Source organism: Dermacentor variabilis, chromosome 9 (assembly GCF_050947875.1).
Source record: "Dermacentor variabilis isolate Ectoservices chromosome 9, ASM5094787v1, whole genome shotgun sequence".
NCBI classification, from domain to species: domain Eukaryota; kingdom Metazoa; phylum Arthropoda; class Arachnida; order Ixodida; family Ixodidae; genus Dermacentor; species Dermacentor variabilis.
The window spans coordinates 127,963,848-127,982,218 of NC_134576.1; the positions used below are offsets into that span (position 1 = coordinate 127,963,848).

At 45.4% G+C, this 18,371-nt stretch overlaps 1 protein-coding gene across 5 annotated transcripts in view; it reads right to left on the reverse strand.

Annotated features, from left to right (window-relative positions):
- Positions 1-4,464: 4,464 nt before the first annotated feature.
- LOC142557457 (uncharacterized) overlaps positions 4,465-18,371 on the reverse strand; it is a 32,756-nt gene continuing 18,849 nt past the window's right edge. For 2 of the 5 annotated variants that reach the window (XM_075669319.1, XM_075669316.1), the window contains exons 6-9: positions 16,419-16,582; positions 16,305-16,336; positions 8,434-9,832; positions 4,465-4,689 (exon numbers count right to left, since the gene is read on the reverse strand). In XM_075669319.1, the coding sequence (XP_075525434.1) occupies positions 8,462-9,832; positions 16,305-16,336; positions 16,419-16,582 (1,567 nt within the window). In that variant the 3' untranslated portion in view covers positions 4,465-4,689; positions 8,434-8,461. Of the gene's footprint in view, positions 4,690-8,433; positions 9,833-16,304; positions 16,337-16,418; positions 16,586-18,371 lie in introns of all 5 variants that reach the window. The other 3 variants (XM_075669318.1, XM_075669317.1, XM_075669315.1) reach the window with 3 other exon arrangements.

Consider the following 18,371-nt stretch of genomic DNA (forward strand, 5'->3'; position numbering starts at 1 on the left):
GCCCTAGCTCTTTTCTGTCCCAAGCATGCAGTTGAATGCTAGATGCACTCCACTCAAGCCAACTTCTACCTTTCTGCCACTAAAAATTCTCTCTTTCCCCTCCATCCCAATGATGGCAATTTATTGGCATGCCCTGTGAAATGAGATGCCAACAAATAGTAACCTAGCTTGCTTGAGTTAGTCAAGTAATCTAAATTAAGACATGTATAATTCTAAATGATGTGAGGCTTGCTGGCCAGGTAGCAGCAGTAGTGGATGAGCACATGCCTCGTCACCTGTAGCTGACTGCATCACAAGGATGAAGGCAATATCTATGATGCTTGTTTAGGGAAGAATGTCGAGGAGAGGTGCATGTGCACAAACAAGTGTGATCGGCACATATTACCTAAATATGTTTATTAAAGATTCATACCCCTTGTGTTGCATCTTTTGTAACAGTGGCACATCTATTCTGGAGAATGTGCCAAGAATCGGCGCACACCATGTGCCCCAGTTGTCTGTTTGGGCACACTCTCAGTGGCACACAGCCAAGTTGTTTACTAGGCCAGACAGCTCCAAGAAGCAAGTTTGCTGTTTGGGCGCATAGTGACCCAAGTTGTCTATGTATGTCCACGAATACACCCTGCAAGGAAATGACGACAAGCACCAAATCCCACGGAAGTTGCAAAGAAAGCTTCGCTTGAAAACGAAAGTCATAAACAAAATTGCGCAGATTCAATGCATGTAAATGTTGGAATGTATATTTTAAGCAAATCTTTAGTAGAGCAGTATTAACACACTAAGTGGGCCCTGAAACACTCCTTTTTTAACATAGTAAGAAAAGATTGTCAATCTGCAAATGACGCTCCTGCGAACGTGTGAGCTAACTATTACTGCACTGCATGCAGCATGGAATTTACAATCTCGCGTCAAACACGGTGAAAAATTGCTTGCTCTTACATCTGCAACAGCGTCATGCAGCGACATCGCAAGCTGCTGGACCCACATTAGCTACTGGCCGATTTCGTGATCACGAGAACATTCTCTCTAATACAATAATAACTCGCGTGAGTTAAAAAATTTAAGAATGTAAATGTCTACAATCTCAAAAAGACAAAAAAAAAAAACATTTCGTCTTTGCGCTGCCAGTCTGCACACAACAGTTGCATGTTGCTGTGTCTGCTGCACATGGCCTCTAAGATGAAAAGTGTAACATAATTAATTGAATTATGGGGTTTAACATGCCAAAACCACTTTCTGATTATGAGACACGCTGTAGTGGAGAACACCGGAAATTTCAACCACCTGGGGTTCTTTAACGTGCACCTAAATATAAGTACATGGGTGTTTTCGCATTTTGCCCCCATCGAAATGCGGCCGCCGTGGCCGGGATTCGATCCCGCGACCTCGTGCTCAGCACTGAGCCATAGCCACTGAGCAACCACGGTGTGTAAAAGTGTAACATAGATAGCGCCACCGCCCTAGAGTGCCACCAAGAGCCATCTCATCGCCGAGACGTTCAACCTCTGGGCGGAGCCAGCAGGGCATTGCTCCTTTGTGCCCCTAATTACCATCTCCCCCATGTAGTTTCAAGTGCGCTAAAGGAAATGAAAGGAGAAAGGAAGCTGCTCATCAGTCTAATTTCACCTGTGCTTGAAGGATTTGAAAATCTTTTGCAGCAGGAGATTCGTGAGGCAACATAATAGTGACGTCATTCTATGATTGGTTAGAGAAGTGTTTCAGGGTCCCTTTAGGAACGAAAGAAATAAATACCCGAAAAAAATTTCCGCCTATATTGGCAAAATACATTCAAAATAAGCACAATTTACAAACATTTTCTCGGAATTTTTTTGACTAACACAAGGCAAAACAACTGGAAATGGGCTTCATCCCAAGTAACCTGTGTCTTACTGAGTACAGCTAGGTAGCTCTCGCTATATGTGAACCATACGGTGTACATTGCATTTGCTTTCTGTTAAGTGCGCAATACTACTGCAGCTGGAGATCTTGCATCTGCCTGTCTCCCCTGACAGTGCTTTCAAAAGAGAGTCGCACACCAAACTTCTTCCTCATCGCGTGTTCCTGCTCTAAACGAATATCACAAACTTTTGCCTCAGTAGGCGTAGGTTCGCACCATCCAACTTTCGTGCGTCATTTAGGGAAGTAGAATCATTGGACCATTCCCTACTCTCTTTTTGCCGAAGATATAATCAGAAAAGAAAGACATACTTAGAACAACTCCCATTGCATGTTGGCCTTTCTCTCTCAGTCCTAGATATTTTATCTTTTCGCCCAAAGAACCTTGGTCCCGCACGAAAGGAATTATGTAAGATTGTACATGAGTACATCATTGCTACAGGGAGGATGACATGTTAGATACCGTTTTTCTCATTATTCACATTTGATTCATTTTCTTTTTAACAGTATCATCCAAAATTGGCATATCACTTTACATTTCTTTGTATTTATTATTATCATTTAAATGTAGCTAATTCAGGCCATTAAGTTAATGGAAAGGAAGGCATTCCATTGCGAACCTTCACCAATCCTCCCTCATGGATACATGCCACACATTCTAGGCAACAACAGACAACAAATGACGCTTGTTGCCTGTCATATAGTGTTGGCCAAAGATTTTTTGGCCAGAAACTCGGTAGTCAATACCAGAACTCAGCAAAAAAAAAAAAAGAACAGAAAAAAAAAACAATGGTGCTTTGGCTGTAGGCAACACTCATTCATAAAGGGTTAAATCTCTTATACAGCTAACAACAATGTGTTTACTATCATCTGATGCAGTGTCCAACTTCTTGCAATGCTCTTTATATCACACACAGGTCACAACTTTCATCTCATGCAATTGTTGTGTTTTGTGCACTACACCATTTATCCTTACGCACCACACTGCTCGCAGACTATGCTGAAACGCAAACACTGAACATGGAAGATGCACAGAGCAAGACGTCGTTGCAGTGATGTCACAAGGACGAAGTCTGTGTATCGTAGAGAAACCACTACATGGGGTGTGTGATGCTCGTCAAGAAAAGACTGGCGATGACAGGTGCATGCATAGAAAATCATGACGCATATCTAGCTACACTGAAGGATCATGTGCCTCTTTTGTCGCCGCTGCTGCCCATACCTATTCTGAAGGATTAGCCAACAATCGGCAGAAGCCCAGCGGCGCACTACTACATTAACAAGTTGCCATGCTTTCTCGCATGCGAGAGATATTTTAACAGAGGTTGGCCCAAGTGATGCGACTCTAGCCTGCTACTTCGTACTGGGAAAGGGTTCGGAGAAACAGCAGATATAGGGTAAGATGATGGTGGTGGTAGTATGGTGGTGAAAATGACAGCTGCTGCAAATTCTGTGAGCCAACATTATATCACGTGCAGGTTTTATATAATGAATTTCTTAATATATGTAACAGACAATGCAAGCGTGCTTACTGGCGCTGCTTTTTCCGTCAGCATACACAGTTTGTACATGCATTCAAAACACACATACCTTCATATAAATATATTCACAAACATATCCGCCTTGATACCAATCAATCCAGCAGAAGCAACAGCCGCGCCAAATCCACGATGGTAGGCAGAAAGTAGGGTTGCGCAAATAGCGATTTTTCACACCAAACCAAATATATATCCAACAGTGCCCGAAGTAATCGAATATAGAATAGTTTTCGAATCGATTTTGAATAATCAACAGCAGTTATCACAATTACCGAGAAATGATGTTCACATTCTTAAAGTTAGCAAGTTTCTGTCATTACATAGTACGTTATGAAGTGTTATTAAAAGCACAAATGAAGCAGACCAGTTTATTCCCATGCACAGAACTCTTCAGAGGGCACAGATCCTCGCTATATAGCCTGTAAAGTATGGCTAACTAAGTGACGTAGCCTGCTACACTGTGCAAGTTCTCATGTTTTATACTCTGCCCACAGTGGTGAAAATTTAGTGCACTTTTGGTCCAAGTTTAATTCGGTGCACTTGTTTTGAAATATTTGAAAAGCATTCACATTAATGAATAGTGACTATTAGATTTGAAGAGTGAATATGCTTAAGAAATACGCTAGCCTCAGCACTGTGCCCAAGGCAGTTACTTATTGTTAACTGTATGAACAATAAAAGATGCAAACTGTGCTCGAAACCAGCAGCCTATGCATGCACCATTTTTCAGACATTCAAAGTTGCAACCAAGTCCTGTTCGGCAACAACCTTGTTTTCAGCAGTCAGCTTCAACTGGATAACCTTAGAGCACAGCTTCACGCAGATCATACTGGTTAAATGATGCGTTTCTGGAAAATCAGCGTAGGCCACCTCATGAACATCCAAGGATGCCCGACGGTTTACAGACTACAGACTGGTGCACGTTGAACTGGCATCAAACTAGTCACAAATGTTGACACAGTCAATTTCTTGCACTCTCAAGGAGTTGAGGCTTCAAAGTGTAATTAGGGACTTTACAGCCACCAAAAAAAGTAAGCAAAGCAGGACACAGACTTTTCATGTCAGTAGACATCTTTAATCCAGGCGACAGCAAAGGCTAGGAAACACGGGTCTCATTCACAGGAATGAGAAAGTCCACTCAAATATCACATGAGAATGAGTTCGCAGCATTACTGCTGCTTCTATCACAGACACTTTCTTTTTTCTGGTTCTAGTGCTCAAAACGAGCTCTCTGGAAGCAGGCCTCGAGGAAATCCTGGAAGAAAGAAAGAATCATCTTAAAGCTTGATGCGTGCTTCAGAAAATAATCTCCAGAGATATCCTCTCCCACAAGCTTTCTGCCAAAATTGTTCAACTGTGGACTTAATTTTTCATCTTCGTCAGATTTGTTATTGTTAACTGCAAGTTGAAGGCACCGCTGAGCAATCTCACATTACACCCGTTTTATGATGCATACAGTTTCGTATTAAAATTATTAGAGGGAACTCGAAATTCTGGCACTGCGACTGTTCAGATGCCATAGAAATGAGTGTTAGCACATGGATTTGTCTGGTTTTTGTGCTTGTGGCTCGAGATGATTCTGCGGCTTAGTTTACTTAGTTTACCTCTCTTCATCACCCATAATTTTTAAGAAATCACAATTCAAATGCAGAAGAAATTAAGACTGCGTACATGCATAATCTCAGTGCAAGATATTGCATTTGTAACACAGTTTTTTTGCACAAAATTATCAATTTGCAAAGCCACAAAGCCGTTTAAAGTAAGAAGGATGAAGTTTAAGCAAATCCTTGTGCTAGCATTCCCACTCTAAGTTTAATTATCTTAGTAATGGTCCGACGATGTCCCCTCTATGCCACAATTGTAAAGAAATTGTATCAATAGACCACTACTTTTATCATGCAGACGATATTCACACCAGAGGAAGATATTACTCGAAGCTTCACTCTGCGAAATTGGATTAGGGTAAGGTATACCAGTATTATCATTTGGGGCCTTGACACTATAGTCACAGAGACGTTTGTTCCGCAGCATTTGATTTAACAGAAACAAAAATGATTACCCTGCTAATTATTGTATCTTTATTCTAGATATCAAATATGCATTGATTTCATCTAAATTTGGTTTCTCTAAATTCTTTACTAGCAATTTTCTCCTTGATTGTAGCCCCTTAACATTCACCTTTCACTTAGTCAGACTGCTCGCTTGCATACTAGTCTAGTTATTGCAACATTTTTTTCTTATTTCGTTTACATTGCATATATTGTTTTCAAACAAGAATTTCCTTTAGCTACCCCCTGCCGCCCGATTCTGGGCCTATCCTCCTTAGCAAGTACGAGCCAGGACAGAGGTTCATCATCGTAATCATCATTCTCGTGCTCCCTGAACTGCCATGCTTGCAACTTCGACACACACTAGCATAGCAATCTTTGTAGGAAACTTTGCTGTGATGGACAACTCCCTGTGCCTCTGTACATTTCTCAATTTTCATTACGCCACCTAATCCTTAACAGTCTTTGACTGCATTTTCCTTTTCTTGGCGCCCGTTCTATCTCTTCATCAAAGATAAAAAGTCCACCAGTTTAGAACGGTTTAATGGGATTAGAGAGCTAACGTCTACCACTGTTTGCTCTCTAATCGACACCACCTGTCTTCCCGCTCCTCGATGTTATGTCCATCGTTTTTCGCTCTGTAGCCTCTAGCACAGTTCTTAGCTTCTCTTCAATCTTCCTTGTTTACTTCCAAGCTTCTGCCCTCTATCTTAGTGAATGCAGAATGCAGTGTTTGTACACTATTCATCTCCACTCTCAGCCAGAAATGTAACAGTGAAACCATATAGATACAAGCTTTCCATATACAGCAAGGCAACTAACCTAATTGAACACAGCAGCTTCGGTACAGTAATTGAAAGTTGGCCGGCCACAATGTACAGATCTACGGACACACTTGCAAGAAAAGCCCACATCGTCTGTTGCCATTACAAGGTTTACGCAATTCAGTTATGCGCATAGGTGCACAATCCAATTGTGAAGTGTCAAGTGTTGCCACATTGTGTTGCACATGACAATATAAGCTTTTCTTACAACAAACAACACTTGTCCAAAAAACTGGTTGCCTGTGCATCTTGCTTTGAGTTGATTTAGGTGTTCAAGGCTCAGTTAGCTACAACAACCCGTGTTTCTACCTTACGGACTAAAATTAACCTACAAGATTCAGCATACACTGCATTTTTGTTTTGTAAAATTTCATGGCAAAAACTGTACTTTATGGTCCTGATAATTCAATACAGTTAAACCTTGATATAACGAAATCAGTAGATCTTTACTTCACTATACTGAAATACTGATATACTGGCATTTTAATTTTTATGCAGAAAGTACAGTCATTGATGGGTTTTCCTTACAGAGGATAGACTGCACAATGTTGAATTATTGGGTAATCAGAAAAAAATTGTTTCCAGCAAGGTGAGAAAGCTCATTGAATTTGAGAGAAGGTGACGGAAGATGTACTTTCACTCCGAGTCGATGTCTTCACATCGTTGGTACTAAGCGAAGCCTACAATGCTTTCGCATCTGCTCCGCTTCCACGACTGGGCAGTGTCGCCCCGGTGGGACGATGCTATCACGAGAAGTGCAGGCAGAGGGGAGCAAACGCTTCACTTTCCTCGCACTTCAACGCGCAGGATTAGAACACATGAAGCCACAGCCATCTCTACTCGCTTTAACCTTGCACCCGCCGCAGATTACCTGCAAGATGGGGCATGCTGGCAGGTGCATGCAGCAGGCTAGAGGAGGAGACCCATGCTCACCTCCACCCAGCCCCATCCTCCTTTAGATTTGTTTCCATTATTTACAGGTAGCTCAATTAAGAGTAACTATGTGGGTCTTTTTATAAACCAGACATGTAGCAGAGTTTAGTGCTATACCAAATAATAAGGAGCACAATATATGAAATTAGAACCAGAACAAAGCAGTGATGAATGTTCCATGGCAGTGGTTTTTTTGCACAGACTAGTGAACAATAACATTTCAAGACAAGGACACAAGTGCAAACTTACAACTGAATTTGAATGATGGACTGGATGAAGCTTATGAAACAGATACATCTGGTTAGTGACAAGAAAAAAAAAATGTAAACAAATCATCTGTAAGTGATGTGAACACATGCAAGATACAATAACGCAATTTGCCCAACAAGGTGGGCCAGGAGAAGTCACTCATAGCTGCAAATATAGTTAACATGTTTAGTGTGCACGTGTGTTGCATGTTTGCGTTAAAGTTATACACGTATCATTTATGTATTATAAACTTCAACCTGCTTATCAACAAAATTAATTTGGAAGTTTGCGTTAGTGCCAGCGCCTTCACAGGTTATTGTGTGCAAAACCTGCCATCATGGTATACAAGTACAATCTTGCCCGAACGATTATCTTCAGTGGTAAATGCAAAATCTTTTAAAAGTTGTTAAGAATGCAAGTCACTGAACTGGACAGTACAGTGACGTGACGAAGAGTTGTATAAACACTTGCATCCAACAACAAATGACCAGCCAATGCCCAGTCAGGTCAGATGCTAGACACGTGTGCTGCCATGTGTTCGGTGAATTTGCAGATGCGAAATCCTACCAAAAACTGCTTCATCTGCTTGCTAGGCTGCATGTTACAGCATTAATGTTGGCATGCAAAGTTTGAGGGCCGGCTGATCATGAGAGGCACATTCCAGTGTGTAGATATGTCCCTGTTTATTTATTTACTATTTATTTATTAGCCTCACTTCAGGCCCCTTCAACAAAATTTTGGTGTCTCATGAAGCGATTTAAATCAGAGTCCTTGAGTGCAATAGCCTGATGCTTAACGACCATTGGCGTCATATTTCCCCCTAGGTTATATCCTTAAAGTAATGGCAGAAGCGAGTTGCTCCGTAATTTCAATGAAGAGTTCCTGCTCAGATACGGCACGTTTTAACTGAGGAAAAAAAACGTCATGCCTGATTTGCCTACAAACCTTGCACTTCGCACCCAATCCTTTATTTTTAGTCTGGCTCCTCCAAGAGCCCTCCAACCGAGGCGCTGTGCACCTTCGGAAATCGCACCTGCGGCTTGCAGTCCGAAGACAAGGAAGCACCTGGTCCACCCTCTTGCTGCATGCTGGATGAGCCGAGACGCCAAGCACCGACATCCAACGGCACACCTTCCACCGCCGCTGGTGTGTCAAATGAAATGCCCAAGTTTTGAAAGCGTCGTGAGTCACTTTTGTCTCTCGGACGCATGCTTGCATCCTGCTGCATCCCCAACGGGGGGCAGGCACCCTCTACAGGCCCCACGGTTGTTGGCAGCACCTCTGGTGGAACGGAAGCCAGACTGGTGCTGAGGCAGGACAGAGGCTGTCCCCTGAGTTGTACCAAGGCCTCGCCCCAGGACATCTGTGATACCTGAGAAGGTGGGCCTCCGGCTATGCTCGGCTGCTGCAATGCATTTGAGGGCTGCCAGGTGGAACTGGCGGTAACTGGCTGCGCCTTTGGCACAGTGGACACCACAGTTTGACTGATGTTGAAGCTGGATGGTGGCTGTCCTCCAAGTTGCCCCATGGCCTCGCTTGACGTCTGTGACGCTTGCGATGCGCCTGCGGCAACACTTGGCTGCTGCACTGCATTCGACGGCTGCCAAATGCAACTGCCGGTTGCTGGCTGCACCTCAGACAGAACGGAAGCCAGACTGTTGTTAGCGCTGGGCAGCGGATTTCCTCCAAGCTTCCCTATGGCTGCGCCCCAGGACATCTCAGATACCTGAGGGTTTGGGCTTGCAGCAATACTTGGCTGCTGTGAAGAGTTTGACAACTGCCAAATGGAACCGGCAGTCATTGGAAGGATGTTTGGCAGGGTAGAAGGCAAACTGACGAAGCTGGACAGTGGCTGTCCTCCGAGCTGCCCTACAGCCGTGCCCCAGGACGTCTGCGATGCTTGGCTAGAGGCAACACTTGGCTGCTGCAATGCATTCGAGGGCTGCCAAGCTGGATTTACCATCACTTGCTGCATCTTCGGCACAGCGGATGCTAGACTGATGTTGAAGCTGGATGGTGGCTTTCCTCCAAGCTGCCCAACGGTATCGCCCCAGGTCGCCTGTGATGCTTGCGATGGGCCAGCACCAACACTCTGCTGCTGCAACGCGTTTGACGGCTGCCAAGTGGGACTGCCAGCTGGGCCGGGCACCAAACTGGACTGCCTTTCGGATGGTTCAGCAACAGGGCCGCCGTCACCCTCACCTTGCGAAATTTGAGCGCTGTGATCTGTATTCATCGCTTGTCGAGAGTCCAATAAATCTTGTATGACTTCAGTGACCTCGTCATGCAACGTGGTTTGAATTATTGTTGCCACAACGCCTTTGATGTGGTCGCACACATTTTCCTGGACATAAAAGAAAATCCACATGAGGCAGGTGCACATTTGGGCTAGTAGTCGGTCTCTGCATTACTGTGACCAGTGCATTACGCAACACAAGAACACGCAAGGAGACTAAGAAAGTGCCCGTCCCTTTGTCTCATTTTGCTTTTTCGTCTTTCGCCTTGCACTAGTTGTAATACCTAAGAGCGCATTGACATACAGCATGCACTTTGTGCCCCCAACACACGTGCATACTCACCGCGGTGGCTTAGTGGTTATGGCATTAGGGTGCTTAACATGAGACCACAGGTCTGATTTATGGTCATAGCGGCCACATTTTGATGGGGGCGAAATGCAACAGCACCCGTGTACTTCGTGCACGTGGGAAAAAACTCCAGGTCATGAAACTTATCCTGGAGTCCCCGGCTACGGCATGTACCATAATTAACTGTGGTTTGGATTCGATTGATCACTTGCCCTGCTGCTACTCATCGCAAGGCCCAATGCAACAGCATAGCAGACGACCAAGCGAGCTAAACAGACTGTCAAAACACTTCAGAATGTTCTGCTTTCGTGTGATCACCTTCGATCTCTTGACGTCACGACACACACGTGCGCACACGCATGCACACACACATACACACACATCTTCTGGAAAGAAAGTGAAACTGCAACTCTAGGGTTTCAGAGTGCAGGAACAGCACTAAATGAAAAAAAAAAGTCAAAATGAATGTGTCCATACTCCTTAAAGGGTCCCTCACCAGGCCCTATTGCAAATTTTAGTTACACACTGGAAGTTCTAAAATGCCATCTAGGAATTGTTTTAGCTAAATAATTTTTCAAATCAGTTCATTATGTTACCATATTGTCGCGGTACAGCGGGGACAGAACACAGGGAGACGTTCTTCATGAGCAACAGGACAATCTGTTCAAAAACAAACAGAGCAGAGACAAGTCTTCTTCGTCATCACCCAATCTCACTCTGACCCACTAGACAGAGTCCGTTAGTGCTCCCATCGTCCTCGTCGTCTGCATAGAATACACGCGTCAATATGATACAGCCAGGAGACCGGTACAATTGCAAACAAAGACAACACTCTCTCAATCTACCTTGAGCAGTGTCTACGAGCGATATTCCTTTTCCACCTTCTCCCATGCCAGAGCCAAGAGACCATGTTGGGATCACATGATGAACTGTACTCACTTTTTTTGCAGCGTACTTCTGTTGGCATCATTGCGCATTAGACAATTTATCGAAGTAGCGGACTACTGCAATTTGCGTCGCAACATTTGTGCGTGTCACCTCGACTCTTTGGCTAGGAACAGCGCTTCAGTCAGAGGGAGGACACATAGCATTTGGCGTTAAATTTCAGTTGCTTTTGCAAGTGTGACGTGCTGCAATACTTTGCAGACGATGATCGGCATTGCGCGAGGTATGCGCTGCACTTGTCTGTTTAAGATGGCCAAACCTGGCAAGGGGCCCTTTAACCCTTCCGTGCATTTCTATTTACGCCCATGCCCAGTGCTTCACCTCTGCACCACCCTGTGCCGCTCCCGTCTACTACATTTCTAGGTATTTTGCCTGAAGCGCCACGGCGAGCACCCTAGATCCTTGTAGGTAGGTACTTGGTGGGATTCATCATCATCATCAGCCTGGTTACACCCACTGCAGGGCAAAGGCCTCTCCCATACTTCTCCAACTACCCCGGTCAGGTACTAATTGTGGCCATGTCGTCCCTGCAAACTTCTTAATCTCATCTGTGCACCTAACTTTCTGCCGCCCCCTGCTACGCTTCCCTTCCCTTGGAATCCATTCCGTAACCCTTAATGACCATTGGTTATCTTCCCTTCCCATTACATGTACTGCCCATGCCCCCCCCATTTCTTTTTCTTGATTTCAACTAAGATGTCATTAACCCGCGTTTGTTCCCTCACCCAATCTGCTCTTTTCTTATCCCTTAACGTTACACCCATCATTCTTCTTTCCATAGCTTGTTGCGTTGTCCTCAATTTAAGTAGAACTCTTTTCGTAAGCATCCAGGTTTCTGCCCCGTACGCGAGTACTGCAGACTTGCAGAGTACTGCTTCTTGGTGGGATTAGGGGGATGTTATGACTGGGCGCACAATCTGCTCTAACAGCTGTTGCTAAGAGGAAATAGGTTTTTGAAAACACACCGCCGAGGCTATTTCTAAACAAAAGTTGTGTGCGGAAGCTGACACCGGACGAAATTTTTCAGTTTGGATATGGGGATAAAAGGGTGTGATAAGAAGTTGGTCTTGGTGTGCGAGGTGTTTTGATCTACAAAAGCTGGGATAATCGTGGGGCACCGAGGGTTTCTCGCACCACAAGCCTCATCATCGCTGCGCTCAAGCGTCCTTTCTTGACATCACTATCTTTCTTCCAGCCAGAACAATAGCAAATCATTGGTGCCACACACATTAAACTATTGTGTGACATCCAGAAACAAACAAAAAATGCAAAAGCTCCACTGGAAGTTAGACTAAGCATGCATAAGCATTGTGCCACTTGCTCGTCTCCAGGCAGCCCGGTGTCATAACCAATGTTATGAAACTTGATTAGGCCAGTGCCAACGACAGCTCAGTGGTGACATGAACTGGTGCCGACGGCGGCACAAGGAGCATTGATGACGCAAGCAAAGTACTGCAGATGGATGCACCAGGTGCGCTGATGACGTTCCGATCATTATAAGCCGTTACTGCGCTTTAGCTCCTCATCCGTCCATGTCGAACCATTATTGAACTGTGAACGTACTTGGGCAGCGGCTTCTTATGGCGCTGCCGCGCGGGCCGCAGCTTGAAAGCGATCTGCGATGCCCACAAAGAGTGCCGACTGCTCGTAGCTTTGCACACTGCGTTCTCGCCAGTTGCTTAGCGTTTGAGAGATGTGCGTGCCCCTAACTTGAAAGCGATCTGCAAAAGTGGCAGAGTGAGCTGTTTGTTGAGAGCACCGTCGGCACTGTTTCAACCGTTTCGTTGGCATTGAAGTGGGAGGCAACGGAGAGGCAAGTTCGCTCGCTGCTGTAGGCGCCATCTCGAAAGCGGTCGTCTTATTACGGGACGGACGAAGGGACGGCTTGCTCGCTGGGTAAGCATACGAATGCTTATGCATTTAAAATTAAAACTTATCTACACCTCCTAAACTCTGCGAATACAGGCTGTCCCGAGCAGAATGTGCACCCAGGCACAGCCAGGGATGCAAAACCAAATACCTAGAAGGACGGCTTCCTCGCTGAGTAGCGCATACGAATGCTTATGCATTTAAAATTAAAACTTATCCACACCTCCTAAACTCTGCGAATACAGGCTGTCCCGAGCAGAATGTGTGCCCAGGCACAGCCAGGGATGCAAAACCAAATACCTAGAAGGACGGCTTGCTCGCTGAGTAGCGCATACGAATGCTTATGCATTTAAAATTAAAACTTATCTACACCTCCTAAACTCTGCAAATACAGGCTGTCCCGAGCAGAATGTGTGCCCAGGCACAGCCAGGGATGCAAAACCAAATACCTAGAAGGACGGCTTGCTCGCTGAGTAGCGCATACGAATGCTTATGCATTTAAAATTAAAACTTATCTACACCTCCTAAACTCTGCGAATACAGGCTGTCCCGAGCAGAATGTGTGCCCAGGCACAGCCAGGGATGCAAAACCAAATACCTAGAAGGACGGCTTGCTCGCTGAGTAGCGCATACGAATGCTTATGCATTTAAAATTAAAACTTATCTACACCTCCTAAACTCTGCGAATACAGGCTGTCCCGAGCAGAATGTGCGCCCAGGCACAGCCAGGGATGCAAAACCAAATACCTAGAAGGACGGCTTGCTCGCTGAGTAGCGCATACGAATGCTTATGCATTTAAAATTAAAACTTATCTACACCTCCTAAACTCTGCGAATACAGGCTGTCCCGAGCAGAATGTGTGCCCAGGCACAGCCAGGGATGCAAAACCAAATACCTAGAAGGACGGCTTGCTCGCTGAGTAGCGCATACGAATGCTTATGCATTTAAAATTAAAACTTATCTACACCTCCTAAACTCTGCGAATACAGGCTGTCCCGAGCAGAATGTGCACCCAGGCACAGCCAGGGATGCAAAACCAAATACCTAGAAGGACGGCTTGCTCGCTGAGTAGCGCATACGAATGCTTATGCATTTACAATTAAAACTTATCTACACCTCCTAAACTCTGCGAATACAGGCTGTCCCGAGCAGAATGTGTGCCCAGGCACAGCCAGGGATGCAAAACCAAATACCTAGAAGGACGGCTTGCTCGCTGAGTAGCGCATACGAATGCTTATGCATTTAAAATTAAAACTTATCTACACCTCCTAAACTCTGCGAATACAGGCTGTCCCGAGCAGAATGTGCGCCCAGGCACAGCCAGGGATGCAAAACCAAATACCTAGAAGGACGGCTTGCTCGCTGAGTAGCGCATACGAATGCTTATGCATTTAAAATTAAAACTTATCTACACCTCCTAAACTCTGCGAATACAGGCTGTCCCGAGCAGAATGTGTGCCCAGGCACAGCCAGGGATGCAAAACCAAATACCTAGAAGGACGGCTTGCTCGCTGAGTAGCGCATACGAATGCTTATGCATTTACAATTAAAACTTATCTACACCTCCTAAACTCTGCGAATACAGGCTGTCCCGAGCAGAATGTGCGCCCAGGCACAGCCAGGGATGCAAAACCAAATACCTAGAAGGATCTAGGGCGCGTGCTGTGGTGGTTCAGCGAAAAAGCACCTAGAAATGTGGCACGCTCAGGTGGCGCAGCAGTGGAGCACTAGGCCTGGGCGTGAATAGAAACATGCAACCCTTTCACACCCAAAATCATTATAACTGCAAAGTTTTTATTATTTTTATTTTATTTCCCCGGGAGTTCGCACATAGCATACTCATTGAAGATATTCAATACACATTGTCCCTTTCACTCAATGAAGATATTAACGCCCATTTTGAGAACTACAGTCATTCTCACAGTACACAAGCCCGAAATGATAGTTTTTGAAAGCTTGGCAACAACAAAAAATGTAAACACAGCTGCAACGCAACTGTCGCACATAAACCGGCAGTGCAAAGAGGAAGTGATTTCTTTTGTTGTTTTGAGATGGTAGACATTTATACGTTTCATTTATTTGACTCAAAATTAGCGATTACTTACTGCTGAGAATGTTCTTCCCATCACGAAATAGGTCTAGCTGCTTGCAACGATGCTGCATGACGAGAATGCGGAAGCATGCAATCTTTTGTTTTCATCATGACATCGTGAATTCCCTGCTGCATGCTGTGTAACAATACAGTAGAACCCCGCTGTTACGTTCCTCACTGCTGCGTTTTCCCGGCTGCTACGTCGTTTTCATCCGGTCCCGGCATAGCTTCCATAGGATTCAATGTATAAGGAACCCCGCTGTTACGTCGTAGCTGTGAAAACGTTCCCGCATGATACGTCGCAACTTGGCACCCCGAACCCGCCTGGGCTGAAGTAGGCAACGCGCTCCAACCGCCATTTTGGCTTTTGACGAGTTTTGGCTGGGCTTGGCCGGGCTTGGCTGTGGAACTGGCTGCAAAAAGCCGCACGGCAGTTCGAGAGGCCGCACTAAGTGGCCATTCGTGAAAAATGCTCTCACTATCATCACTGTGATTAGGGTCACCGCATGGTTGTTGGACGGGTCGACTCACGGAGGAAGGAAACTTGGGAGAGGCCCTCACGTCACTCTTTGTGAAGCAAAAGTGAAACCGGAAGTTGGCGTTGCTAGTGGCGTTGCTCCGCCTACCGGGACAGCTCTCCTCTCTTGTTTACATTTCTCCCACGCCGCGCCGCGCGCAACCGGGCTGCTCGGACGCGCGCGCTCCGCAGCAATACTAAACAGTCGTTAGCAGGTTAGCATGATTACACCAAAGAGGGCAAAATTTCCCGCGGATATTCCTTCGTCCGTTGCCATTGCCGTGGCGCGGTGACGACGAGGAGCACGAGCCGCATGATGCCGGACAGTGGCCAAATCCTAGCTTTGGAGAAGCCGTCGCGGCTCTAGACCTCTGCAGGTACGTCGCACCTCACAGCGACGCTGACAGCAATGCGGCCTTCCAATTGAGAAACGTGTGGCGATTTCTACCGAGCGAAAGAAACGGCAAGCCATCATTATAGGCTTTTTTAAGTCCTAAGCGCACTCTGTGGAAATAAATTGTCTATAGTTGAAGCTGCCCTTTTTTTCATTCATTTTTGGAGCTTTCCTCACTGTTGCGTTTTCTCGGCTGTTACGTTTTTTTTCCCCGGTCCGGTGAAAAACGTATGAACGGGGTTCCACTGTATTTGGCTCACATGTTCACAGGAGCCTTTCTTAAGATCGGCAACATTTCCTTACTATGCTGAAAAGATGTTTCAAGGCCCCTTTTAGGATTTATTGGCAACTTCAGTGAAAACAAAGTGGGTTCTGAAAGGCTAAATAAAAGTTGGCCACAAAAGCATACTCACAATAAGCTTCCAGTGTCTGGCATTGGTTTCACCTGCGGGGGTGTGAATGGCATGTAAGCATGGCGTTCTGTAATGTTCACATGCAAGAGGTCTGTTATAAGAGTGTATCCCAACCTGTTGACGGTATGGACACATGGCTTGGATTCCTGGAACCTGCTTTGGATGTCTGTGGAGGTGGTGGCTGGTGCACTTCCATCTGCAGACGTGCATCGGCTTGTGACAGCGGGTACTTCGCCGGACCGCTTGGAGCATCTTTGCAGGGCATCTTTGAAAAAGTGCTACTGCAGAGAAAAGTCACAATGGCAAGTGTCACAAGTGACAAGTGAAGCAAGTGTCACATCGAAAAAACTGTGAGGTGGGCCAGTCAGTGTGGATGCATAGTGGTGGTGCAGCCTAATTAGGATATAGAGCAATTTCTGGACCAGGAGATTTTTGGAGCTTTTTTGGAGATTTTTGAAGCCTTTTGGAGATTAGGTGGATCTGCCGTGGTTGCTTAGTGGCTATAGTGTTGGGCTGCTGAGCACGAGGTCGCGCAATCGAATCCCGGCCATGGCGGCCGCATTTCGACGGGGGCAAAATGCGAAAACACCCGTGGTACTTAGATTTAAGTGCACGTTAAAGCACCCCAGGTGGTCAAAATTTCCGGAGACCCCCACTACGGCGTGCCTCATAATCAGAAAGTGGCTTTGGCACGTAAAACCCCATAATTTAATTTTTTTTAGATTAGGTGCAAATGGCACTTGAATGGCACGGGCAAGTAGAACCAAAATGGCACATCAGGACCACCACTGCCGTCAGGAAAACAACATACGGCAGAGATGACTGAAGAAGCCAAAACAAGTGCTTACTATTAACTGAAAGAATATCAATAGAAGTGTACATGTGTATCGGTACGCGCACGCATTGCGATTCGTATATCTACGTAATGCTTCTAAATGAATCCTTCCAGTGCTAGTCCTGCGTTCTTCAGTCGTCTTTGTCCCTTTCCCTTTTCAACACTGAGATGGCATAACATCAGCGCAACAGATACAGGGTGCTCTTCTGCCCAGGTCCTTCGCTGGAATCCCAGAATGCATTTGCCAGAATGGTATTTTAAAAAAAGCAAAGCAAAAGCACTAAAAGAAAAACCGTCCTATAACATACATTTGCATTCCTGTTAACCGTATCCCAAAATCATTCCTCTACCAATTTGGGATGACCTTCATTGGAATGCCGATGCACCTTTATTGTAAATTTCAAGCACAGATACTTCAAAAAGTTGCGATTTGTCTTGGAAATTCTGCTGAGCAGGCATGACTATCTCATAGCGGCGTCATGCCACCAACGCCTGTAGCATAACAAGTGAAGTATCAAGGAGTGTTTATCAAGCCTTGAAGCAGAGTTTAGGAGCAAACACTTGGTACCCAGTTTCCTACAAAAATTACTGGGAGCCCTGGCACTGCAATCGTCTGTGGGAACAAGGGTAGCACAAGGATTTGTCCAATCTTTGTGCTTGTGGCTTCAGGCATTCTTGAAAAGTGTTTTTCTATTCTTTAGCTTTCAAAATTTTCAAACAATCATGTACAGTGAACGACCGATTATTCGGATGTGCCTGATAATTTTGACGCATTCACTGTACCAACATGTACCCCAGTGTTTCAGACGCTGAGACCCTTCATCGTTCGATTTTTTTCAGACGTTTTGCCATTGCCGCAAGTTCGAAATGGAATTGAAGCTGCCACAGTCACCATTTTGATTATCTCCCAGCCTTGAACCAACGCTCTCGCGTACCAATTCACTGGCAGCCATAGTAGTCATCTTGTGCTTTTGTTACGCCTAGGTGCTTCAATGTGCACTATCATGCTTCCCGCTATTCAGGGTCGTGTTTTTCATTTAAAGGAATTGCCGCGGTCGGCAATGCCCCGACTCCGCCTTTGTCATCCTCACTGATGGCGTCAAAGAAGCACAGCAAGGGTTTAAAGCGTTGCCTAATGCTGGTTTCCGTAAGTCAGCTTCGCCGTGATAGTGACGTTAAGCAGTCAAGCGTACACAATGTAGTGCGCTGAAGCACACAAATAGTGCAAAGGG